At 47.3% G+C, this 27,425-nt stretch overlaps 1 protein-coding gene across 1 annotated transcript in view; it reads right to left on the bottom strand.

Moving 5' to 3' along the window:
• The window catches only part of LOC142243570 (metalloreductase STEAP4-like), a 34,191-nt gene extending 8,403 nt beyond the window's left edge, over window positions 1–25,788 (bottom strand). The window contains exons 1-3 of the mRNA XM_075315626.1: window positions 25,722–25,788; window positions 17,722–18,174; window positions 6,397–6,921 (exon numbers count right to left, since the gene is read on the bottom strand). Of these exons, the coding sequence (XP_075171741.1) occupies window positions 6,397–6,921; window positions 17,722–18,171 (975 nt within the window). The 5' untranslated portion in view covers window positions 18,172–18,174; window positions 25,722–25,788. The remainder of the gene's footprint in view (window positions 1–6,396; window positions 6,922–17,721; window positions 18,175–25,721) is intronic.
• Between the last annotated feature and the right edge of the window lie 1,637 nt (window positions 25,789–27,425).

Here is a 27,425-nt window from a genome sequence, read left to right as displayed (position 1 = left end):
CCAGTCAGCCTTCTGGATTACCTGTATTGTACTGTCCCCAGCATGGGTGCAGTACTCAGTGGTGCCTGACCAGGTCAGGGGCGCCACATTCCCCCTTAGTTATCACCAGCACGTCCTCGGGCTGCAAGACAACATTTTAAAATGCATAAAACATTAAAACATGTAAAAACATTTTAAGATCACCAGTTATCGTACATCACCACCCTCCACCCACAAGTCCGTTAACCCACCCAAAACCCTCTCAGGAGGCAGGTCACCGGTTTCTTTTTGGTAACCAGGTCTGGGCCATCCGTTTCCCCAGACCTTTCCTCCAATCTTCCTCTCCCGTTGGCCGCGACTTCAGCCACTTCTGGCAGGATGTAGAGGCGGCTTTCATGGGCTGGTGGTTTCAGGGTATACCTGGCCTGGTGGATCCGCGCCGTCAGCCTCTTCTGGCAGGATGCAGAGGCGGCCTCCACAGTTGGTGCTGGCCAGGTACCCTCTTTGTGGTGGTGAGCCAAGGCCCCATAAACAGGCTTGCTCTCTGGTCGCAGGTGAGCCAAGGCCCTTTTCTACGGACGGGCCCCCCTGGTCGCAGACGAGCCAAGCCCCTAAACAGGCTGGCCCTGGTGGTGGTGCCACTGGTGTAACTATTTACACTGCGAGAGTTTGTGGCTATAGCCAGTTCATAGCCTTAAGGTTTATGGTTTTCTCACAATAGTTTTTGTGGGCACATTTCTTAAACGTTGCAAACAAAACTTGTCAAAACTTCAACTGGTAACTTGCTGTATTTCTTTACTTCTCTCTACTCTACTCCTCCATTTCACCAGGGCGTGGGCATGTAGGGCACCGGCACCTGTGACTTTCTTGCTCTCCGTCGTCGTCCGTGGTTGTCTCATCTGTAGGATCTTTGTCTGTGGTTGTTTCATCTATAGGTTCTTTATCTTTCCTTTCTTGATCTTCGTCTGTTTCTACATCTGGTTCTTTATCTCTGTCTTTTCTTTCTTGTCTTTCTTGTCTTTCTTGTCTTTCTTGTCTTTCTTGTCTTTCTTGTCTTGGACATGGTGCTACGTCTAAGGCATAGTAGCCCCTTTCTCCTTGATGTAAGGTGAACTGTACTAAGTCCCCAACTTTCAGATTTCTGCCTGAATGTCCTCTGGGCAGGTGGGCTTGAACATCTCTCCGATTTACAAATATGCCCTCTTTTATTCCTTTTACTACAATGAAGCCGTATCCGCTTTTCAGGTTGAAGTCCTCTACTATTCCTCTGTAAAGGGGTCCTCTAGCCTGGGCTTTGGACCTTCTTAGGCACCTTTTCTCCTCCAGGTCTCTGACCGTGACTTCCCTCTGCTCTGGAGACTGCGGTGTTGGAGCAACCTGTGTTCTGCTGCGCCGTGTCTTGCGGGCTGGGTTCATGCCTGTGGGCTCCCAGGTGAGGTCTTTGGGTTGATCTTCATCTGCTGACGGTGTCAAGTCTTCCTCCTCCCAGCGGGAATAGGGCAGCATCTCCGGCTCTGGGTAGGGGTCTGCTGCGGTTGGCGTCGGAGTCAGCCCTTCTGCCTCCTGGTCTCCTCTCCCCCTTAGTTCTTCGCTGCACTCTGGTTGTGGCAGCGCTGGGGATGAGTGTTCTTCAGCTGGCCCAGGCGATGGACTCTTCGGCGCAGCTGCAGGGGTTGCCTGTATTTCCTTGGGGGTATGCGGAGGGAGCAGATACCGATCCACCATCTCTTGCGGGAACTGGGCCTCCAGATCAGCCTTCAGCTTCCAGTATTCGGGGTCCTCTCCTATCAGGGTCTTCCTAGCAGGGACCTCTTTGGACTGGGGAGCGGTGTCTGCTCTGGCCTTGCAGGCCGGGGAAAATAGTGATGCAATCTCTTGGCGGGCCGCGCCCTGTATGGCGGCGGCCTGGTCTTGGCGGGCCGCGCCCGGCATGGCGGCGGCCTGGTCTTGGCGGGCCGCGCCCGGCATGGCGGCGGCCTGAATTGGCGTTCCTGTCGCGGCCGGTTCCTGGCGGGCCGGACTGGACACTGCAGCCGCGGTCTCACTTGGCGTCGCAGCCTCGATGGGGTCCGTGCAGGCTGAGCCGGGCGTCGCTGCAGTGATCGGAACTTGGCGGGCCGCACCCGGCGGGGCTGCGGCCTGGTTCAGCATATCACTTGCGGCGCGGACGAGCGTCACTGCTGCGTTGGGGTCTTGGCGGACCGGGTTCAGCAGGGTGGCAGCCTGGGTCAGCGTTACACCTGCAGCACGGATGAGCACTGCCGTGGTGGTCGGAGCCCTGCGGGACAGGCGGGGCATCGCTGCAGCGGCCTGGGCTTGGCGGGCCGCACCTAGCGTGGCTGCGGCCTCACTCAGCGTCGCCGCACCGGGCGCCTCCTCTGGGACCGCGGTCGTAGCAGCTAGGGTCGGGGCTCTTGTTCTAGCCGGGGCAACACCGGACTCACCCATCGGGATCTGAATCGTCGTCGCCGCTCGATCCGGCAGGCTCCGCGCGGCTCTCTCCTCATAGGTCCGGACCGCTGCAGCCTTCTCTAGAAGCTCCTTGCGTTCCTCATAGAGCCGTCGCATAATCCTGGCCTCCAGCTGATCACAGAAGAGGGCAAGCTCCCGGCACCACCAGGCAGCAGAGCCTGGTTCTGGGTATCCTCGTCTGGATTCCATTTCTGCTCTCCGCAGCAGCAGGTTTGTGGCTTCCCTTCTCTCTCGCCGTTTCTGGACGCTTCCGCTCTCACAGCCGGCAAGGTCAGAACTCTGCAGGGGATCTCTGGGTAGCCACACCTCTTCGTGGGCGGTAACTTCTTCCAGCGCGGGCTGCTGTTGTTTTTCAGCGCGCTTTTCATGGTGGCAATATGGCGGCGCTTCCAATTTTTCAAGCGGACCGCCCAGGCACATGGTCACCTGTCTGGACAGGTCTAGTCCTTATCCTGTTCGTGACGCCAGATGTGAAGCCCCACAGGTGTTGTGTCGGTGTCGGTGCATTACCTTCAGGGACTCCACGTTGCTGGATCTCCGTCACTGGTAGGAAATCTTCTTGTTTGATCGTGACGCCACTCTCAGTATTGCGGTCAGTGGGGACCGCCACTGCAGGTTAGGGGACGCCTGGGGCTGATGATATGTGCAGTTAGATGTAGGAGCCTCCTGAGAGTGAGGCAAGCCCCAGGGCCCTGTGTAGGTTTGTAGTACCACAAGTCGCAGAATAACCACACAGGCAGGAATGTCTTTCAAGGCTTTACTCACATTTGATGGCAGGGTGAGTAGCCCGGGCGTAGCTGAGATGAACCAGGTGGGAACCAGGTATCCTTCAGGCTGACTTTATGAGGGTGACTACTGACTCGCCTTCCTTAGCCCTTGGTGGTTTGGGGTGACCCCGACTTTTAGTCCCTATGGGGGTCACCCAGGGAAGATGCTGCAGCCTCTCTCCCCTTGTTGTTTGCCGTGTGCTTGTTCCCCGGACCAGGCCACTCCAGCCTCTTGCCTCCTATGACCTATGGGCCCAAACTTGTGGTTACGTGGCTGCGGCTTTTGTAGTGTTGTGGTGTGGGCTTTAAGAGCCCCACACCGGCAGGTTTAGCAGGGAAAGGTGAATCTATCCTCGCTTCGGGATCTGCCGCCCGGTTGGGCCTGGTACTCTCTAGCAGTCTCCTTACTTCCCACTCCGTGCACTCTCTAGCTGAAGCTGGCTTTCAGGCAGCACTCCTAGTTGACCGTTCTCCCCCGTCTGTAGCCACTGCGCGGGCGCTGTTAGACAGCAACAGCCCCACAGGTCTGCTCCTCACTGAGCCCTATGGAGTTCTGCTCTAACTGACTCACTGCCCCTCCTCTCCTGTTCTTGCCTACGCCACCTAGCAACCAGACTCTCCACCACACCCCTTGAGAGGAGATGGAGGCTCTACCCCCTCCACTATTCCAGTGAAGGTGAAGGCTTGCCCCCTCCTGGGATCCCCAGGGGTCCTCTCATGGGTACATGTGTGAGACCTGGTCACTATGCGCCTGTGTTCCACACCCCAGTCAGCCTTCTGGATTACCTGTATTGTACTGTCCCCAGCATGGGTGCAGTACTCAGTGGTGCCTGACCAGGTCAGGGGCGCCACAGTTCCCTTTACCAGCTGTCAATATTTTTTTCCCTGCTGATGACAGCTGCAATCCAAACCACTCAACCCCCATTGCAAATTACAGTTATTTGCAAAATCTACAAACTTTCGGCTGTTTGCAATAAACTAATCATACATCATGCAACAAAACCAATAAAACAATTGCTTGTTCCAACTTCAACACATAAAGGCCACCTTCACTGACCACTACATTCTCATTCTCAGAATTATTCCTCCTTCATGACAAGTGTCCTTAGTGATCATTAGAGCACCTCTGGCTGTTATAACCTGCTGTAAACCTGATGTTTAAGACGTCATCTTAAACCAGAATTCCTGAAGAATCTTAGCTTCTTCCTCATGGGAAATGGCCTCCAGTTCACTAATATTTTTGGGTTGTCGAGAGAGAGGTCCAAAATATTAAGACAAGATTATCGAACTGTATAATCAAGGAAAAGGATAGAAAAGAAAGAAAAGCATTGAATGTTCTTAGAGAAAGTTGCCTTATTGTCAGGCGTAGGAGAAGCGTGGACCTCTGGCCATTAACTAATCTTTCCGATATCTTTTTTAAAAGTGGTTATCGTCCATAGACAGTGACTTTAATGGAAATTATAAGACATTTACAAAATACACTGCACTTCCAATTATTTTGGCCAAAGACCAATGTCCAGACCCAAAGATAGCTGTAAGAACATCCTTAAAGGGAACCTGTTGGTGGCATTTACCACTAAAGAGTACCATTACTGTCTATTAGTGTCCAGAATGAACTTTCTGAACACGTCCCTTAATGTATATTCTGTATGGACTGTTTGCAAATTACCTACGGAGTCATGGAGGTGAATAGCCATGGTGAACAATCCCTAAAAATGCCCATTCTGAGGCAGAAATACATCATTAGAAGGGAATCAAAATACTGGACAGTCACCTTTGTCTTGAAGTTTACGATAAAGCCAATGTAAGTATACCAGAAAACCAGAAGACTATGGCACATGTACACAATTTCGAAGACCTATTTGTCACTCTAGAAAGGGCGGAGTACCATGCCTACAGTGACAGGGAAGGGAAACCCTGTGTCTAGGGAAGGGGGAGATGGTGACCCCTGACCAAACCTTCGACTGGTTCCTGGATCCCCTGACCACCATAAGTTCTGCACCTATGCGCTGAGCAGGATACCTGACCCTGGCTGACCCCGAATTAGGCCCTAGGTAAGGAACGGATGGGATGAGCACTTAGTCAACCCCACTAAGCTTTAAAGAAGACACAGGGAGCACACACAGGGGAAAGCACATGAATAACTTATCTCCAGGATGACTCATGGAGAGGTAGAGCAATGAATAACAATGTTTCTTCAGATGGATTCAAGCCGACTACTTCCATTTAATGCCTGTATAGTTTCTTGACTCTATAGGGTACTTTACACACAAAGATATCGCTAACGATATATCATCTGGATCACGGTGTTCGTGACGCACATCCGGCGCCGTTAGCAATATTGTTGTGTGTGACTAAAAGGAGCGACGATCAACGATCGCAAAAACGTCAAAAATCGTTGATCGTTGACACGTCGCTCCTTTTCCTAATATCGTTGGTGGTGCATGCTGGTGGTTGTTCGTCGTTCCTGCGGCATCACACATCGCTATGTGTGACACCGCAGGAGCGACGAACATCTCCTTACCTGCGTCCCCTGGCAATGCGGAAGGAAGGAGGTGGGCGGCATGTTCCAGCCGCTCATCTCCGCCCCTCCTCTGCTATTGGGCGGCCGCTTAGTGACGCCGCTGTGACGCCGAACGAACCTCCCCCTTAAAGGAGAGATAGTTCGGTGTCTCCTGCGACGTCGCTAAGCAGGTATGTGCGTGTGACGCTGCCATAGCAATGTTGTTCGCTACGGCAGCGATAACCCCCATGACGAAACAGCAACATGGGCGGGTGCTATCGCCCATGACAACACTAGTTATCGCTAGCGATGTCGCAGTGTGTAAAGCACCCTTATCACCAGCAAAGACTAAGGGGAATGAGCGTATTTAAAGACACCAAAAGAAGTGCTGAAAAGTGAGGAAATCTGCAGGGTCCTAAACGGAAAGGGATTAACCAGAAGCAGGGAAGAAGAGAATGTTAGGGAGCAGTTTGTGTAGCTAAACACTGCGACCTACTACAGCCGGACACCACAGGACTGTCTGGCAAGCGTGACACACCTGTACGCCTTCTTAGAAACAAGTCACCATGACTTTTAAGCCCAACAACTCCAACTCCAAGAGAATAGTTTAGATATAGAGCATGCGCCGATCAAAGTTCATGTATAGGACAAAAGTCACCTTGAGTAATACGTTACCTGGCTGATTATACTCATGTCTCCCCTGTGCCTCACACTGTATCGAATGGGAATGACAAGGGTGTAAATTGCATGGAGAAACGCATAGGACAATGCCACCAGCCCCAGCTGCTTTCTACATAGCATCCATCGGTCAAGCCAGTTTGGAAATCGGCTGTACTTGGTTCCTCTGTATAGCTGAATGATGGCGGCAAAGACACCGGGAAGGTAACACAAAGCCAACAAAATCAGCGAGACAACCGGGAAGACCCTGTTCGGAATTGTGATCATTAGATGATGTGAGACATCGGTTTTTTTTTCTGCATTGTAGACTATGTCCTGTATCACGCAGTATATAAAGACCACCACGGTCAGTCCGGCACACGTGTACATAGGGAGTCTCCACAATGGAAAGAGCTGCAGCGGATAGTCTTCGATTTCCTTGGCTGCTACCAGACATCCTTTGTCTTGTGGCGTCAACCCAACGGCACGGACAATATCCATTACATGTTGCTTGGCCTTATTGTCATCTGAACATACGAAGACCTAGAAGAGAAATGATAAAGATATCAAGATCCATCAAGAACCATGAATGGGCTCCAGTGCTAAGCACCAGAAACCCAACTTTTTGAATGAAAAGTTGCACAGAAATGAATACGGCAATTACTGATGTTTATAGGGAGAAAAGATTTATTCTTCTGCATTTTGTATCATTCCAACAAAATAAACATGTCAGCGCGTTCCGTTGTACAATAAAGGGAACACGCCGTGCCAATTGCTTAACAGTACAGCGAGGTGTGGGGTCCGACCTGCCCTCTCTACCAGTTACATCACAGCTGCTTCTGGGATCCCATTTCCCCCTCTGTGAATGTGATCCTCATCCTTTGCACATACTGCACAGTATTATTAGCATTATTTTCAAAAAGTGAGCACCATTTGACAGTATTATTTTCAGATAGCACAGAGTGTATGGCAGCACTATCTTCAGGAGACACAGCATGTGACAGTATTATGTTCAGGGATCCAAGTACATGGTAGTATTGTTTTCAGAGGGTCCAATTTGTGGCAGTTTTATTTACAGATGGCAACATGTTGTGGCAGTATTAATTCCAGGAAGCACAGTGTGTGGCAGTATTATTTCCAGGGAGCACAGTGTGTGGCAGTATTATTTCCAGGGAGCACTGTGTGTGGTAGTATTATTTCCAGGGAGCACAGTGTGTGGCAGTATTATTTCCAGGGAGCACAGTGTGTGGCAGTATTATTTCCAGGGAGCACAGTGTGTGGCAGTATTATTTCCAGGAAGCACTGTCTGTGGCAGTATTATTTCCAGGGAGCACAGTGTGTGGCAGTATTATTTCCAGGGAGCACAGTATGTGGCAGTATTATTTCCAGGGAGCACAGTATGTGGCAGTATTATTTCCAGGGAGCACAGTGTGTGGCAGTATTATTTCCAGGGAGCACTGTGTGTGGTAGTATTATTTCCAGGGAGCACAGTGTGTGGCAGTATTATTTCCAGGGAGCACAGTGTGTGGCAGTATTATTTCCAGGGAGCACTGTGTGTGGTAGTATTATTTCCAGGGAGCACAGTGTGTGGCAGTATTATTTCCAGGGAGCACAGTGTGTGGCAGTATTATTTCGAGGGAGCACAGTGTGTGGCAGTATTATTTCCAGGGAGCACAGTATGTGGCAGTATTATTTCCAGGGAGCACAGTGTGTGGCAGTATTATTTCCAGGGAGGCACATATGTCCCCCTTCCTGGTACATATGTCTCCATCCTGATAAATATGTCTCCCATCCTGATCTACAGTATATGTCTCCCATCCTTGGCCCCTACATAGTAAATATGTCCCCAATCCTGGTATATATGTCTGCTTCCTGAGCCCCTTAATAGTAAATATGTCCCCCATCCTGCTATATATGTCTGCATCCTGAGCCCCTTAATAGTAACTATGTACCCATCCTGGGCCACTCCCTGGTATATATTTACCTATCCTGGTATATATATGTCTCCATCCTCATATATCTGTCTCTCATGCTGGTATATCTGGCTCCCATCCTGGTAAATATGTCCCCATCCTGGCATATATGTCCTTATCCTGGGCCCTTTCTTGGTATATATGTCCCCGCTCCTGGTATATATGTCCCCATGCTGGTATATGTGTCCTCACCCAGGGCCCTTTCTTGGTATATATGCTCCACATCCTGGTATATCTGTCTCTATCCTGGCTTATCCTGTTATATATAGACCCATTTTGTATCTAACATTTTGTATCAGTCATAGCATGATAGCCGCAGCCTGCAGATAATTTATGAAGCGCGCTTCTCTACTTCTCACTGCCACTGCGCCAAAACATGGCTAATTTGAATGCGACAGCGCATCACATGCAAATTAGCTATGTGGTGGCGTGCACTTAGAATGTAAATTCAAAACACTGCACTCTCTTCAGCATGAGGTAATAGTAAAAGAAAGTCAACAGATTCGTTTTTATCGTGCAAACCAAGTGTCTTTATTTATGAACAAAGTTAGTGGGAGGGACTAAGGGACGTTTCGGCCCAAGCTGGGCCTTCTTCATACCAAGTCACACTCCAATCATAGATGAACTAATATCACAGAGGGAATTTTTTTCTCTCTCCTTTTTAGGGGGTTTTTTGGTATAGAAATGGTGAGGCACTCCACCCAGGATAGAAGGATTGTGGTAGTAGCAAAACGCAAGCCCTTGCTCGTGCTAGCAAATGAATAACTATTGGAATTTGTCCTTTTAAGTTGGGAGAGTTCAATAACTCGTGGTCCCTTAGGTTTACAGTAAGTGGATAAGGTCACGTATAATGCACTTTTGTCTAGAAGCATAGGGGGCTTACTTGCATCTGCAGGCTTTAGGATAGGAATGTAGCAGTGGGTAATGGAGTCCTCTTTGCAGCCGTCTTCCCGACTCCATTACCCACTGCTACATTCCTATCCTAAAGCCTGCAGATGCAAGTAAGCCCCCTATGCTTCTAGACAAAAGTGCATTATACGTGACCTTATCCACTTACTGTAAACCTAAGGGACCACGAGTTATTGAACTCTCCCAACTTAAAAGGACAAATTCCAATAGTTATTCATTTGCTAGCACGAGCAAGGGCTTGCGTTTTGCTACTACCACAATCCTTCTATCCTGGGTGGAGTGCCTCACCATTTCTATACCAAAAAACCCCCTAAAAAGGAGAGAGAAAAAAATTCCCTCTGTGATATTAGTTCATCTATGATTGGAGTGTGACTTGGTATGAAGAAGGCCCAGCTTGGGCCGAAACGTCCCTTAGTCCCTCCCACTAACTTTGTTCATAAATAAAGACACTTGGTTTGCACGATAAAAACGAATCTGTTGACTTTCTTTTACTATTACCTCATGCTGAAGAGAGTGCAGTGTTTTGAATTTACATTCTATAGTCCGGACCTTGGTCCTCTCACTAGCACCTCTATACCACCCTTAATAGAGCAGTGTTCACACCATATATACCTTTACTGTGGCGTGCACTTAAACAGCATAAAATGTCTGCAGCAGAGAGGGCAACCCGTGTATGATATCATCAGTGATGTTAGCTGCTGCCAGCCACCCCATGTTTCTTCAGCCCCTTTATGTTGGATGAGTGTGCACCACCACATGGCTAATTTACATGCAATGCAATTCAAGTTCATGGCATGCATTTTAGCCATGTGGTAGTGCCAGTGGCAGTGGGGGCAGAGCAGTGCATGTGATCCTCACCTTAAGTGCAGCATTATGATGAGGTCATTATGCTGCAACCTCATCACACTGCTGTGCGTCATGCAGAGATGGAGAGGAACGGTAAGCAGTCCATGAAGGAGTTGAAGATATGTCCTACCATTTACTCTGGAGGGGAGGAGACAGAAGGGAAGGGGGTAAAGTGTTAGTGTGATGCCCTGGCACCACCAGGTGGTCACACAAAAAAGGCCCCCGCATAACGCCTTCCCACACAGGGTTACACTCAGCCAACAAAACCCTAGTCACCCCCCCAGGGTAGGAAAGGCACACCAGTGGGCAGGACCAGGCGGATGGAGAACGCCCACCTACGGGTCTGGAGAACCCGGGGCGGAAGAAAGAGCAGTTGAAGTTGAGAGTTGAAGTTTAAGGTTCAGTCTGGAGAGGATTGGAGCAGTTGAGAGGAGAAATTGAAGTGCTGAATCAGAAAGGAAAGGCGTCGGTGTTGGAGCATCGGCGTACTGGCTAGGTGGCAGATGGTGGTCCATGTCTGTCAGGAGACGGGAAGACGGCTGCCGGAGATCCGAGGTGGACCGGGACAGGGTAGGAGCCCGCCGGTACCCACACCGGAGAACCGACCCGGAAACCGTGCACAGAGGGGGTACTTGGACCCTGAAGCCAGGACCGGAACCAATGGCCTAGCTAATTAACCAATTGAGGGCAGGATTATAGGTCTTGTCCCAACCAAAGTCCTAAAAGCATCCGCCAGGGCCCGGTAGATCCCAAGGGTCAGCATCAGCGGGCACGGCTCCCAACAAAAGTACCGGGAATGGACTCCCGTATTTTACACCGGGAAGTCCAACACACCAAATACACAGTGCAGAGGAAAGTGACACAGACCATCAGCCCGGGTGTGGGGCCAAAATACACCCAACCACTCTCACCTTGGTTTATCATTGGACTTGTGTGATTCATTCAATCATGAGTAAACTAACATCCCCCGGTCTGACCGGGCGCGCCGAGACCTGCAATCAACACCCTCAGCACAGAGACACTAGGCCCCGGGGCATCCATCCCTACCCACGGAGGGGTTAACATCCAGCTGGCATCCCATCGCCCCCGGGTGTCCCACAACAGCAGCGGTGGTGCCACACTTCACCACACACCGTGGGTGGCATAACAGACTGTTTACGACAAGTCCCGTACAAATACGTCCCCTTTTATTTGAAATGTCTGCGCGACCCCCGGGTCCGGTAGAATCCCTCGAGCCACACTGCGGATCCGGATCCGAGCAGCCCGGCTGCTGGCACGGGGGCAGCACATTAGCACAATGGCACATTATAAGGCAATAGGGGAAATTGTGAAAGATGGCACAGTATTGCTAGGAGCAGTGTGTGCGGGATATTATACAGAAGGCCAGTGTGTTTGATATTATACAGAGGGGCAGTGTGTAGGGGTTTATTATACAGAGGGACAGCGTGTGAGGTTATATTATAGAGGGGCAGTGTGTAGGGGGATATTGTACAGAGAGGCAGCGGGGGGATATTATACAGAGGGAAATTATGGGGAAGATATTACACAAAGAGGCAGTGTGGGAGTGTATTATACAAAAGGGCAGTGTGTGGGGGATATTGTACAGACAGGCAGTGTTGGGGTGTATTATACAGAGGGGCAGTGTGTTGGGTTATATTATACAGAGGGCAGTGTGTGTGTGGCTATTGTACACAGAGGCAGTGTGTGTGGGGATATTATACAAAGGGGCAGTGTGTGGGGTGATGTTATACAGAGAGGCAGTGTGAGGGTGTATTATACAGAGAGTCAGTGGGTGGGGCTATATTATACAGAGGGGCAGTAGGTGTAGGGATATTGTACAGAGAGGCAGTGTGTGTGTGGTGATTATAAACAAAGGGTCAGTGTGTGAGGTGATATACAAAGAGGCAGTGTGGGGGTGTATTACACAAAGGGGCAGTGTGGGGGTGTAGTATATAGAGTGGCAGTGTGTGAGGTGATATACAAAAAGGAAGAGTGATGTGTATTATATAGAGAAGCAGAGTGTGGGGAGATATGGTACAGAGAGGCAGTATGGGTTGTATTACACAGAGGGGCAGTGTGGGGGTGTATTATATGGAGGGGCAGTGTGTTTGGGGGTATATTATACAGAGGGGCAGTGTGGGAGAGATTATGGAGAGGGGCGATGTAGGTGGTGTATTATTGTTATTAATTTTCTGGGGAAAATACTTCATTTTCTGGAAGAAGTTCAAAGGTGCCAACACTTTCAGCCAAGACTGTGTGTATGTGTGTGTGTGTGTGTGTATACTGTATATATACAGTACAGACGAAAAGTTTGGACACACCTTCTCATCTCTAGAACAGCTGTTAAGAGGAGACTTTGTGCAGCAGCCTTCATGGTAAAATAGCTGCTAGGAAACCACTGCTAAGGACAGGCAACAAGCAGAAGAGACTTGTTTGGGCTAAAGAAGACAAGGAATGGACATTAGACCAGTGGAAATCTGTGCTTTGGTCTGATGAGTCCACATTTGAGATCTTTGGATCCAACCACCGTGTCTTTGTAGAAAAGGTGAACGGATGGACTCTACATGGCTGGTTCCCACCGTGAAGCATGGAGGAGGAGGTGTGATGGTGTGGGGGTGCTTTGCTGGTGACACTATTGGGGATTTATTCAAAATTGAAGGCATAGTGAACCAGCATGGCTACCACAGCATCTTGCAGCGGCGTACTATTCCATCCGGTTTGCGTTTAGTTGGACCATCATTTATTTTTCAACAGGACAATGACCCCAAACACACCTCCAGGCTGTGTAAGAGCTATTTGACTAAGAATGAGAGTGATGGGATGCTACGCCAGATGACCTGGCCTCCACAGTCACCAGACCTGAACCCAATCGAGATGGTTTGGGGTGAGCTGGACCGCAGAGTGAAGGCAAAAGGGCCAACAAGTGCTAAGCATCTCTGGGAACTCCTTCAAGACTGTTAGAAGACCATTTCCGGTGACTACGTCTTGAAGCTCATCAAGAGAATGCCAAGAGTGTGCAAAGTAGTAATCAAAGCAAAAGGCGGCTACTTTGAAGAACCTACAATATAAGACATATTATCAGTTGTTTCACACTTTTTTAAGTCTTTCATCCCACATGTGATAATTCATAGTTTTGATGCCTTCAATGTGAATCTACAATTTTCAGAGTCCTGAAAATAAAGAAAACTCTTTAAATGAGAAGATGTATCCAAACCTTTGGTCTGTATTGTATTTTTATATATACAGTTAGGTCCAGAAATATTTGGACAGTGACACAAGTTTTATTATTTTAGCTGTTTACAAAAACATGTTCAGAAATACAATTATATATATAATATGGGCTGAAAGTGCACACTCCCAGCTGCAATATGAGAGTTTTCACATCCAAATCGGAGAAAGGGTTTAGGAATCATAGCTCTGTAATGCATAGCCTCCTCTTTTTCAAGGGACCAAAAGTAATTGGACAAGGGACTCTAAGGGCTGCAATTAACTCTGAAGGCGTCTCCCTCGTTAACCTGTAATCAATGAAGTAGTTAAAAGGTCTGGGGTTGATTACAGGTGTGTGGTTTTGCATTTGGAAGCTGTTGCTGTGACCAGACAAAATGCGGTCTAAGGAACTCTCAATTGAGGTGAAGCAGAACATCCTGAGGCTGAAAAAAAAGAAAAAATCCATCAGAGAGATATCAGACATGCTTGGAGTAGCAAAATCAACAGTCGGGTACATTCTGAGAAAAAAGGAATTGACTGGTGAGCTTGGGAACTCAAAAAGGCCTGGGCGTCCACGGATGACAACAGTGGTGGATGATCGCCGCATACTTTCTTTGGTGAAGAAGAACCCGTTCACAACATCAACTGAAGTCCAGAACACTCTCAGTGAAGTAGGTGTATCTGTCTAAAAGTCAACAGTAAAGAGAAGACTCCATGAAAGTAAATACAAAGGGTTCACATCTAGATGCAAACCATTCATCAATTCCAAAAATAGACAGGCCAGAGTTAAATTTGCTGAAAAACACCTCATGAAGCCAGCTCAGTTCTGGAAAAGTATTCTATGGACAGATGAGACAAAGATCAACCTGTACCAGAATGATGGGAAGAAAAAAGTTTGGAGAAGAAAGGGAACGGCACATGATCCAAGGCACACCACATCCTCTGTAAAACATGGTGGAGGCAACGTGATGGCATGGGCATGCATGGCTTTCAATGGCACTGGGTCACTTGTGTTTATTGATGACATAACAGGAGACAAGAGTAGCCGGATGAATTCTGAAGTGTACCAGGATATACTTTCAGCCCAGATTCAGCCAAATGCCGCAAAGTTGATCGGACGGCGCTTCATAGTACAGATGGACAATGACCCCAAGCATACAGCCAAAGCTACCCAGGAGTTCATGAGTGCAAAAAAGTGGAACATTTTGCAATGGCCAAGTCAATCACCAGATCTTAACCCAATTGAGCATGCATTTCACTTGCTCAAATCCAGACTTAAGACGGAAAGACCCACAAACAAGCAAGACCTGAAGGCTGCGGCTGTAAAGGCCTGGCAAAGCATTAAGAAGGAGGAAACCCAGCGTTTGGTGATGTTCATGGGTTCCAGACTTAAGGCAGTGATTGCCTCCAAAGGATTCGCAACAAAATATTGAAAATAAAAATATTTTGTTTGGGTTTGGTTTATTTGTCCAATTACTTTTGACCTCCTAAAATGTGGTGCGTTTGTAAAGAAATGTGTACAATTCCTACAATTTCTATCAGATATTTTTGTTCAAACCTTCAAATTAAACGTTACAATCTGCACTTGAATTCTGTTGTAGAGGTTTCATTTCAAATCCAATGTGGTGGCATGCAGAGCCCAACTCGCCAAAATTGTGTCACTGTCCAAATATTTCTGGACCTAACTGTATATATATATATATTATATATATATATATATATATATATATATATATATATATTTTATTTATTTTTTTTTTTTTCGAGGAGTCTCTGCCACCAGCATCTTTCACCTACATCTTCTATTATCCAGAGCATCTGGAACATTTGGAGAATGAACATGTTACTTCTTTTAACTGCTCCAGGGCTTCCAAAGTGGAAAGTGGTGGACAATATGGGCTAGCAGGGGCGGACGGGTCATATTTGCAACTTATGCAGCCACACATGAGCCCAAAAGGTAAGGGGCCGCTACCACCTCCAGAATAGGTGGAACTGAGCTTATGATGATTGGTCTGCAGAGGGTCTAGATACTGTTCTTTCCCAGGGCCCTGCCCTGTCTGTGTCTTGTAGGATAGTTAATGTCTAGTTTTACTTTTTAAACTTAAGGAAAAATGTATTTTCGGTAATTGTTAGGTTATTCTTCTTGAGTAATTTGAAAACTATTAACAGTAAGCTGCCTGACCCCGAAGAGTGAGGAATCGAGGCGAAAATGAAGAATCTACACTTGTAAGGATGCTAATTTGTCTACACACACTTTTTCCTATGTGTTAAGGTTTAGATGGATTTTCTCTCCGGTAATTGTTTTTAGAAGTTCGGCTTCAACAGTTTTTAGCCACTTTAAAGTTGGTGATGGAGGATTGCATAAATTGGAAAACGTCAGCCGGTCAGATGAATGGCCATCCACAAAAGCAGTTTATTAGTGATTTGCTGCTATTGCTCGTAGAGTGAAATCCCAAATGTACGGTGGCTGTGCGCACTGCAAGGCTATGTGCACTCGATGTGTTTTCCAGGGTATTCTGTACGGAACCTGTTCAAAAAATGAATTAACAGCAAGTGAGTGCTGTGGCGGCCACTCACTTCCTGTGAAATACTCAACTGTATGAAGGAGGGAAAGGAAGCTGGCGCTGATTGGTCATGGGGCTCGTGTTATATCAATGTCACGTGGGCCCTGAGAACACGAGTTCCAACACCACTAGAACTTCTCCGGTACCGGAGGTGAGTATTGGCTTTGTTATTTTTATGGGGGTGCACATGGGGAATGTGAAGGGGTTCTACACGTAGAGGACAACCCCTTTAAAGAGGAGGAAAAAAACAAATATGAAAAAAGATAATTGGCTGCGTCTCGGAGGGGTTACCATATCCTAATGCAGTAACAGGGGACAGCATTAGCATTAGCAATCATCTATGTGCCCCTGTTTGGGTCCATATAGTTAGAAAGCCGTGATTTTCCCTTTAGTAAATGCCAAAAACACACCCAGACAGTACAAACAGAGGGGTAGAACCTCTGTAGCAGTCATAAATGCCTGCAGTCTACACATGTAGCAAGTGGAGATAAGCAGCCATCTCTATTAAAGGGAATCAGCAGAACATAACCCATTGTTTAAATGTATGTATGTTGTATTTTTTTAACCTGGCAATATATATATATATATATATATATATATATATATATATATATTTTATATATATATATATATATATATATATATATATATATATATTCATTTATTTATTTTTTTTTTAATTAAAAATAAAAATTAAAAATCTTGCAATTTTGCCCTTTTCTAAAATTCTTACTTTCCGTTCTTTCAGAAAATGCACATGTACATTAGCAGCAATAAATGGACTTAGACCCTATCTTTAATATTGAAGCATCTAATGAGCGTGTGCAAAAGTCCCAGTGTGTTGCAAGGTGGTTTTTACAAACATTGCTGACTGTCATGGTGGCGTGAGGATCTGAGGAGACCACAGATTCTGGAGCTCTGCCTGCTAACTTCTCTGAGGTCTGTAATCAGTGCAGGGAGACTCGGGCGTCGACTCACAGACTTGTTGTTCATAGGCAGTCTAGCAAGAGTTAATCTGCTAGGCTGCTTGTTAGTCTTCTTTGATGACATAATGTAGAGGAGCCAGTCACACTCGCTCCCCTTCTAAATATGCTGGCTGGATAATTCTTTTAATGCCAGCTATAGCTTCTCTATACTGGTCTGGTGAGGTGGTGTGATCCAGACTTACTGCTGGTTTTAGTATTTTGTTGGTGTGTGCAGTTGTGGTGTTTGTTTACCCTTGTTGTTTTTTTGATGCTGCCTTCCTGCTCTTGCTTTTCTCCTTAGTCTCTTACTGTTTGTTCCTGTGAGTTTGCAGTGTGTATGAGTTTTGTTTTTTGCCTGTCTGTCTTTATCTGTGTTACCATCTCACGCCTGCCCCTTTTTTCTCTAGGATGGGGAAACAGGTTAGTCCTGATAAGGAGAATAGCCAGGCACGAGACTCCGGCATCTCCACCATCAGAGGTAATCCAGAGATTACGGATAGTCTAGGATCCCCTAGTGTAAACAACAGTATGGGAGCCCAGTGTCCTTCACTATCCTACAGTCACATCATGACACTGTGAAGGGGAGGGGGGAGCAAGGGGAGATTTGACATTGTGGAACTCACTTTATGTATTAAATGCCATCTAAAGTTCTTCCAACTATTCTATAAACATGATTAAAGGGGTTGTACATGATTAGATAAAGATGGATGCTTTCTTCCAGCAAGGCAGTCTTTAGATTTGCATCTCAACCCCTTTCAGGATAACTAAGCTGCAATACCATAAACAACCTGTGAACAAGTAGGGGCGCTGTTTCTGTTACTTTTTAACTTTGCACATATATATGATGTGAGCAGTTCCTGAGTATTGATGAAGGATTACCTGTCTGCTGGCATCCATACCTCCAGACTGCAGGGCCCAGGCGGAGACGGTGTTAAATGCTTTGACAACGGTGGCTGTGGGTACAATCCGGGCAAGGTATTCGGCATTAGATTCAGGGTACTGGTTTAATTTGACATTATTGCTGACGTCCACCAGTATTTTACCCTCCATAACATTTTCAAGCTCCTTTAGAAAATCATAATGGTCGCGCTGTAGGGCCACAATGACAACTGGACATTTTTTGGCCGCTTCTGAGTGACCCAGCACTTCAGCCGCTCGGGGCAGTAAACTGGTATCCCCCGGATTACGGCTTCCAAATATCACAGAATATCCACTCTGCAGCAGTTTGGATCCAAGTGATCGGCCAAAGTCCCCAGTTCCGAAAATGCAAATGCTTTCACGTTTTTCTACGCGATCTGAGCATAGTGGTATCATCACGTTGGTTCCCATTATCTGGAAAAAAAACCCCACATTGAGATAAAATTGACATTATTTGCAGCAATATCATAAAGAACTGATTATAGCAGTTACCTGTAATCAACACTAGGGGGAGCTCACTGCATACAGACCAACACAGCTCCCATTGTGTTCAATAGTAGCTGCCTGTACATTTAGCTCCCCCTAGTGGCAGATGCTGTACTTAGAATTACATAATTTCTCTGCAAGAGTATAAATGGAGGGCTTAACATTTCTGATTTTACAGGTCCAGTCCCTCAAGCTTAACCACAAAATGGATGTGACATAGTAAAATGCTAAAAAGTGTTTTTTGGGGAGGTTCTGTGGCCAGGCATTAAAAATAAATGGCAATATCATTTGTCTTTTTACATTATTGCATAAAGGGGTCCAGGACAGGGGACATTATTACAGGAAGGGGCCCAGGATGGAAGACATTATTACAGGATGGGGTGCAGATGGGAGACATTATTACAGGGTTGGGGTCAGGGTGGGGGACATTATTACAAGATGGTGGCAGGACAGGGGAATTTATTACAAAAGGGGCTCAGGACAAGGAACATTATTACAGGAAGGGGCTCAGGACAGGGAATATTATTACATTACAGGAAGGGTCCTGGATAAAAAACATTATTACAGGAAGGGGCTCAGGACATGGATCATTATTATAGGAAGGGGCCAGGATGGAGGACATTATTACAGGATGGGGTCCAGATGGGACACATTATTACAGGGTTGGGGTCAGGATGGGGGACATTATTACAAGATGGTGTCAGGACAGGGGAATTTATTACAAAAGGAGCCCGGGACAAGGAACATTATTAAGGAAGGGGCTCAGGACAGGGAATATTAGTACAGAAAGAACCCAGGATAGGAAACATATTACAGGAAGGGGCTCAGGACAGGGAACATTATTAATAGAAATGGCACAGGATCAAGGACTTTATTACAGGAAAGGGCACCACACAGGGAACATTATTACAGGAAGGGTCCCAGGAGGACATTATTACAGGATGGGGCAAAGGTGGGGGACATTATTAGAGGGAGGGTACTGGGGAAAGGATATAATTATTACAGGAATGGACCAGAAGGGGGACATTATTTCAGGAAGGGGTAAGGACAAGGGACATTATTACAGGATGGGGGCCAGAACTGTGGAAATTATTACAGGAAGGGGCCAGGATTGGGGATATTATTACAGGAAAGGGTCAAAATGGAAGAAATTATGAGGAGGAGGCAAGAAGTGGGACATTATTATAGGAAAGGGCCAGGATGAAGGACATTATTACATGATGGTGGCTAGGACAGAGGACATTATTACAGGAATGGGCTCAGGACAGGGAATATTATGACATGAAGGGGTCCAGGACAGAGCACATTATTAGAAAAAAAAAGCTCCAGATGCAGAACATTATTACAGAATGAGGCTAGGGCAGGTGACATTAATACATGATGGGGGCCAGGACAGGGGCTTAGGATCGGTGGCATTATTACAGGAAGGGGCCAGGATGACGGACATTATTACAGAATGGGGCCAGGACAGTGAACTTCATTACATGATGGGGACCAGGACAGGGGCCCAGAACGGGGGAAATTATTACAGGAAAGGGACAGGACAGGGAACATTATTACACGATGGTGGCCAGGACAGGGGCCCAGGATGGAAACATTGTTACAAGCAGGAGCCAGGACAGGGAAGATTATTACATGATGGGGATCTGACTGTGGAAACATTTTTACTGGATGGGGGCCAGGACAGAATACATTATTGAAGCATAGGACCCATGATGGCAGACATTATTACAGGATAGGGGTCAGGATGGGGGACATTATTGCATGTTTGAGGCCAGGACATGTGATATTTTTACAGGGTGGAGGACATTATTATAGGACAGGGACCATGATAGAAGACATTACAGGGTCCAGTATATCTGAGGAACATACTAGTTCGGTCACAGCTAATTCCAAATTTTGCACTGGGTCCCGTAGGACTCTAGCAACGCCACTGGTGTATGACATCATCACTGATGCATACTGGCACCATTAGTAGTTTGACCTGAGACATCTCCTTTACTAAACACTATAAATCCAAAAGACACTTTTAACATGGGATGTGAGACAAAAACTAAGTTAAATGAGCAGAAGGCAAAGTAGTCACAAACCAAGTTAAATAAAATAAATCTGTACATATTAATTACATTACGTTTCTCGAGGCATGTTGGGAGTAGTGGTTTCCCATTGGCTGCATGTTGCTGTTAGACTCCTGGACTCCAGCATATCCTAAGGATTGCCTAATGCCATCCATGATGTACAGTATGTACTACGACAAACCACACTAGAACATGGTAGACATTACAAAAAAGCAGAGCAGAGCTGAATCTGCTAACTCAACTGAGGTTTATAGATGGAGTTCAAGCTCAGCTCTGCTACATCTTACTCCAAATTAGTACTCACCGTGGCGCCAATCAGTGCAGACACCTCATAGAAGGGTCTACTCTTTTTCGATGTAGTTTGAGAAAATATCCTCCCCTACTAGTACATGACAGCAGCTCAGCAGATATGAGGCTGGACTATCAGAGTAGGACAGAAAGTTTTTTTCCCTTTAGGGGAGGCAATAAAGGATGTTGTATATATGGCTGACATGCAGGACCCCCAGCCAGGGCTGGAGAAAACTCCAAAATATCTGACAGTTGTCCTTTTCCCTTTGAAATATCTGTAGATGTCATAGTTGGGGGGGACATCCCTCACCTGCATGTCTGTGTGCTGGAGCCACCCACCCCCCCGCCCCGGCAGCAGTAAATCCTCAAGAAAAATGTGTTGCTCAAAATCTGATTTTAAATCGATTGCAAATTATATTCCGTGTGGTCGGACCCTGATAATGTTTTTAATGTAATTTATAAATTAATAAAAAAAAATTTGGATCTTTGATTTTTAGAGAGCCAAAGTAAATGTTTATCCCGCAGAGGATCAGGGCGAGGGGTAGCGCTATCCAGCAGAGACTTTGAACTCTTGTGGGAGTAGGTGGGAAACAGTGAATGGCAGGGTCAAAGGCAAGGGAAGCAAAGGATGACAATGGTTCTGAAGGGGAGAGGGTAGGAGGGAAATAGGGGGTGACAAGGAATATGGGGAGAGTAGGAAGAACACTAGTTTTGGGGATCTGGTGGGTGTAGGAGGGAAACAATGGATGGCAGGAGCTCGGGGAAAGGGATGAGGGCAGAGGCATAACAATCGTGGTCGCAGGGTTCACGACCGGGCCCGGAGGTGCAGGGGGCCCGCCGACCCCAGCCAATGTTTCAGCTGGATGTGGGTGCGCATCCAGCATCCAGCTGAAATACATTGCAGCACATAGACCTGTCGGGTCCCTGCATTGCAAGGTTCTGGCCACCAATTAAGGCTATGAATATTCACTCCTCCCTATGCGCATGATCCTGGACATGGGGAGCAGTGAATATTCTGACACAGCTGACAGCATTGTAAGTGGGCACTCATGACAGTGACGTCATGCGCTGTGCCGCTTACATGCTGGTCAGTTACCATGCCAGCTTTGGAGGAAGACACCGTGGGAGCGGAGGGAAGGTGAGTGTAATTATTTTGTTTTTGTATTTTTATTTACTGATGGCAGTGTGCTGGGGGATCATAATTACCAGGATGGGGCTATATACCAGGATAGGGACATGATGGGAACATATACCAGGATGGGGCTATATACCAGGATGGAGACATGGCAGTATAAACCAAGTTAGGGACATGATGATGCCATATATAACAGGATAGGGAGATGATGAAGCTATATACCAGGATGGGGACATGATTGGGACATATTTCATGATGGGGCTGTATACCATGATGGGGACATGATGAGGTCATATACCAGGATGGGGTTATATACCAGAATGTGGCCAGGATGGGGACATATACTAGGATGGGGCTATATACATGGACTGAGACATGATGGGACCATATGTAACAGGATGGGAAAATGATCGGGCCATATATACCAGGAAGAGGCCATATATACACCAGGATAAGGCCATGATGGGATATACATACCAGGATGGGGCCATGATGGGGTCATACACCAGGATGGGGCCATGATGGGGACATATACAGTATACCAGGATAGAAACATATATAGCAGGATGTGGATATATATACCAGGATGGGGATATATATATACCAGGATGGGGGCACATATACCAGCATTTTCCATGATGAGGTCATACACCAGGATGGGGGACATATTTACCAGGAAGTGGCCCAGGATGGGGGACATTAGTACACGATGAAGGGAATGTGGGCAGCAACTTGTATGTCTTGATAGGATTTCGAATGCTACAATGGCCCAGATGGGGGGGGGGGGGGCGGAGGGCCCAAATCAAACTTTGCATCGGGGCACATTGAACTCTAGTTATGCCACTAGTTGAGGGTGACATGGATTTTGGGGTGAGGTAAGCACGAAAAAGTGATTCTGTAGAGTAGAAAGAAAACAGTGGATTTGGTGGGTTCTAGTGGGTGTAGAAGGTAAACAGTAGATGGCGAGGCTCTATGGGTGTAGGAGGGAAACAATGATGGGCAAGGGTTCTCTGGGTAGGAGGGAAACTATGCATGACAGGGGCTCTGTGGGTAAGAGGGAAACAGTTGATGGCTGGGAATCAACTAGATAGCAGGGGCTTGGCGGGTAGGAGGGAAACAGTAGATGGCAGGGGCTTGGTGGTTAGAAGGAATACAGTAGATGGCAGGGGCTTGGTGGTTAGAAGGAATACAGTAGATGGCAGGGGCTTGGCGGGTAGGAGGTATACAGTAGATGGCAGGGGCTTGGTGGGTAGGAGGTATACAGTAGATGGCAGGGGCTTGGTGGGTAGGAGGTATACAGTAGATGGCAGGGGCTTGGCGGGTAGGAGGTATACAGTAGATGACAGGGGCTTGGCGGGTAGGAGGTATACAGTAGATGGCAGGGGCTTGGTGGGTAGGAGGTATACAGTAGATGACAGGGGCTTGGCGGGTAGGAGGTATACAGTAGATGACAGGGGCTTGGCGGGTAGGAGGTATACAGTAGATGGCAGGGGCTTGGTGGGTAGGAGGTATACAGTAGATGGCAGGGGCTTGGCGGGTAGGAGGTATACAGTAGATGACAGGGGCTTGGCGGGTAGGAGGTATACAGTAGATGGCAGGGGCTTGGTGGGTAGGAGGTATACAGTAGATGACAGGGGCTTGGTGGGTAGGAGGTATACAGTAGATGGCAGGGGCTTGGCGGGTAGGAGGTATACAGTAGATGGCAGGGGCTTGGTGGGTAGGAGGTATACAGTAGATGACAGGGGCTTGGTGGGTAGGAGGTATACAGTAGATGGCAGGGGCTTGGTGGGTAGGAGGTATACAGTAGATGACAGGGGCTTGGTGGGTAGGAGGTATACAGTAGATGGCAGGGGCTTGGTGGGTAGGAGGTATACAGTAGATGGCAGGGGCTTGGTGGGTAGGAGGTATACAGTAGATGGCAGGGGCTTGGCGGGTAGGAGGTATACAGTAGATGGCAGGGGCTTGGTGGGTAGGAGGTATACAGTAGATGACAGGGGCTTGGTGGGTAGGAGGTATACAGTAGATGGCAGGGGCTTGGCGGGTAGGAGGTATACAGTAGATGGCAGGGGCTTGGTGGGTAGGAGGTATACAGTAGATGACAGGGGCTTGGTGGGTAGGAGGTATACAGTAGATGACAGGGGCTTGGTGGGTAGGAGGTATACAGTAGATGGCAGGGGCTTGGCGGGTAGGAGGTATACAGTAGATGACAGGGGCTTGGTGGGTAGGAGGTATACAGTAGATGACAGGGGCTTGGTAGGTAGGAGGAATACAGTAGATGACAGGGGCTTGGTGGGTAGGAGGTATACAGTAGATGGCAGGGGCTTGGCGGGTAGGAGGTATACAGTAGATGACAGGGGCTTGGCGGGTAGGAGGTATACAGTAGATGGCAGGGGCTTGGCGGGTAGGAGGTATACAGTAGATGACAGGGGCTTGGCGGGTAGGAGGTATACAGTAGATGGCAGGGGCTTGGTGGGTAGGAGGTATACAGTAGATGACAGGGGCTTGGCGGGTAGGAGGTATACAGTAGATGGCAGGGGCTTGGCGGGTAGGAGGTATACAGTAGATGACAGGGGCTTGGCGGGTAGGAGGTATACAGTAGATGGCAGGGGCTTGGTGGGTAGGAGGTATACAGTAGATGGCAGGGGCTTGGCGGGTAGGAGGAATACAGTAGATGACAGGGGCTTGGCGGGTAGGAGGTATACAGCAGATGGCAGGGGCTTGGCGGGTAGGAGGTATACAGTAGATGGCAGGGGCTTGGTAGGTAGGAGGAATACAGAAGATGACAGGGGCTTGGTGGGTAGGAGGTATACAGTAGATGGCAGGGGCTTGGCGGGTAGGAGGAATACAGTAGATGACAGGGGCTTGGCGGGTAGGAGGTATACAGTAGATGGCAGGGGCTTGGTGGGTAGGAGGTATACAGTAGATGGCAGGGGCTTGGTAGGTAGGAGGAATACAGAAGATGACAGGGGCTTGGCGGGTAGGAGGAATACAGTAGATGGCAGGGGCTTGGTGGGTAGGAGGTATACAGTAGATGGCAGGGGCTTGGTAGGTAGGAGGAATACAGAAGATGACAGGGGCTTGGTGGGTAGGAGGTATACAGTAGATGGCAGGGGCTTGGTGGGTAGGAGGTATACATTAGATGGCAGGGGCTTGGCGGGTAGGAGGAATACAGTAGATGACAGGGGCTTGGCGGGTAGGAGGTATACAGTAGATGGCAGGGGCTTGGTAGGTAGGAGGAATACAGAAGATGACAGGGGCTTGGCGGGTAGGAGGTATACAGTAGATGGCAGGGGCTTGGCGGGTAGGAGGTATACAGTAGATGGCAGGGGCTTGGCAGGTTGGAGTGAAACATAGGATGGCAGGATCTCTGCGGGTAGTAGGGAAACTGTCAATGGCAGGAGCTCTTTGGGTAGGAGGGAAAAAGTTGATGGCTAGGACTCTGCAAGTAGGAAGGAAACAGTGGATGATGGGGCTCTGCGGGGGTGTAGGAGGGAAACGAAACCGTGTATGTGGAGCATTAGTCCAGACCTGCAGTTGAGGTCCTCACTACCTACTTAGCTCTCTCAGCAACTGGCAGAATAAGGATCCTCTGACTCATTTGTCCCTTTACGACTTCCATAGAGAGAACTACACACAAGTGCTCAAATTGGTGTCGGGTTTTTTTTTGTAAAGCTCTGTACTGCAGTGACGTTTCTTGCCACAAGGTGGTGATGTTGCACCCTCTCACCATAGATTACATAGACACCATAGAAGCTGTACAAGACAACTAAAAGGGAAAGCAGAGAAAGCTGTGCAAGGGAAGCAGCAACCCCTCCATTCACAGGATCACTGGGGGTCCCAGCGAGTGAGTAACTGCATGTTATGGGATGTTCCATCATTTACTGAGATGGGCGAACCCCTTTAAACTAAGGCAGACAATGGCTTTCTGTGCAGCCTACCACATAATAGTGATAATATATAAGCATTGTACTTACTGGGACTTGACAGATGTTGGTAATAAGAGGCACAGACTCCGGAGCGTCATTCACAGTAATTCCTCTGTGTGCGCGGTCAGGATCCAATGTCATCTATTTATTGTTGATTTCATAACCTCCCCCTTCCTGAAGGTTTCAATCTCCTGAAATGTTTGCCAGGGTAAAGCCAGTAACATTGTGCAATCCAGTTCCCAGAACCTAAAATGGAAAATCCAAACTGTTTCCCAATGTAACTGTTCATTAAAGGGGTTCTGCCCTACATGGACAACCCCTTTGAAAATAAATCAGAGCCCCATCTAAAATAATGATGGTCTGCAGCGGTCATACTTTACCCTGCTTGAACAGATGAGAATTTGCTGTTTTTATGTTACATGAAGCATTGACCCCTTTCGGAAGTTGTTGGTCAACCCCTTTAAGGGAAATTATCAGTAAGATCAACTGGTTCCCAAATCACATGAATAGACATTGACACCTTTACATCTTGTATCTGTTGCTGCATTTCAGACTAATTAGCATATTTACCCAATATGCAAATGATGCACTAACAGCTCTGGAGATGACAGGGCCCATGCAAAGGAGACAGCTGCACTCTGTAGTTCTAAGATATGTATAACAATGAATATGGGAATATAGACATGCATTACTGCTGTGAAAAACGTAAAAATTTAGATTCTTAGCTCACAAAAATGGCCACTTTTATGTGAGCCCAACTGCTAACGGCAAGGCGACTTCTTTTTTTGTGCTAAGTATCTAAATTTCTACATTTTTTTTCATAGCAGTAATGCATCTTTATATTCCCATATTCATTGTTCCACATTTCTTAGCACTACAGAGTGCAACTGTCTCCTTTGTGTTACTAGGTTTCATGTTTAATTTGCACCTGTTCACACTGGAAAGGTAGGAAGTGCCATCAGTCTTTATTTTAGATTGCAGAGTCATGCCTTCTGATTGAGCGCTCCTGCTCTTCAGTCTTAAGCTAATTTAAGTCTCCATTTGCAGGTTCCTGTCCACCCATAAATTGTAGGTTTCGAACCCAAAGAGAGGCATTAGAGTAGGCAGGCACCCAACAAGAAGAGGTCACCTTGCCGTTGGCTGTTGGGCTCACATAAAACTGGCCATTTTTGTGTGCTAAGGATCTCAATTTTTACATGTTTTTCATAGCATATCTATATTCCCATATTCATGGTTCCACATATCTTAGCACTACAGAGTGCAACTGTCTCCTTTTTGTTACTATGTTTCATGTTCAGTTTGCACCTGTTCACATTAGAAAGGTAGGATGTGCCATCAGTCTTTTTCTCAGATTACAGGGTCATGCTTTCTGATTGAGCACTAATGCTCTTCAGCCTTAAGCTATTTTAAGTCTCCATTTGCAGGTTCCTGTCCACCCATAAATTGTAGGTTTTGAACCCAAAGAGAGGCATTAGAGTAGGCAGGCACCCAACAAGAAGAGGTCACCTTGCCGTTGGCAGTTGGGCTCACATAAAACTGGCCATTTTTGTGTGCTAAGTACAGTATCTCAATTTTCACATGATTTTCACAACAGTAATGCATGCCTATATTCTCATATTCATGGTTACACATATCTTAGCACTACAGAGTGCAGCGGTCTACTTTTTGTTACTATGTTTCATGTTCAGTTTACACTTGTCCACATTAGAAAGGTAGGATGTGCCATCAGTCTTTTTCTTAGAATCCTTAAAA

Source organism: Anomaloglossus baeobatrachus, chromosome 6 (genome assembly GCF_048569485.1).
Source record: "Anomaloglossus baeobatrachus isolate aAnoBae1 chromosome 6, aAnoBae1.hap1, whole genome shotgun sequence".
In the NCBI taxonomy this organism is placed as follows: domain Eukaryota; kingdom Metazoa; phylum Chordata; class Amphibia; order Anura; family Aromobatidae; genus Anomaloglossus; species Anomaloglossus baeobatrachus.
Note: the sequence above shows the minus strand (reverse complement) of the source record. Positions and strands in the feature narration are given on the sequence as shown.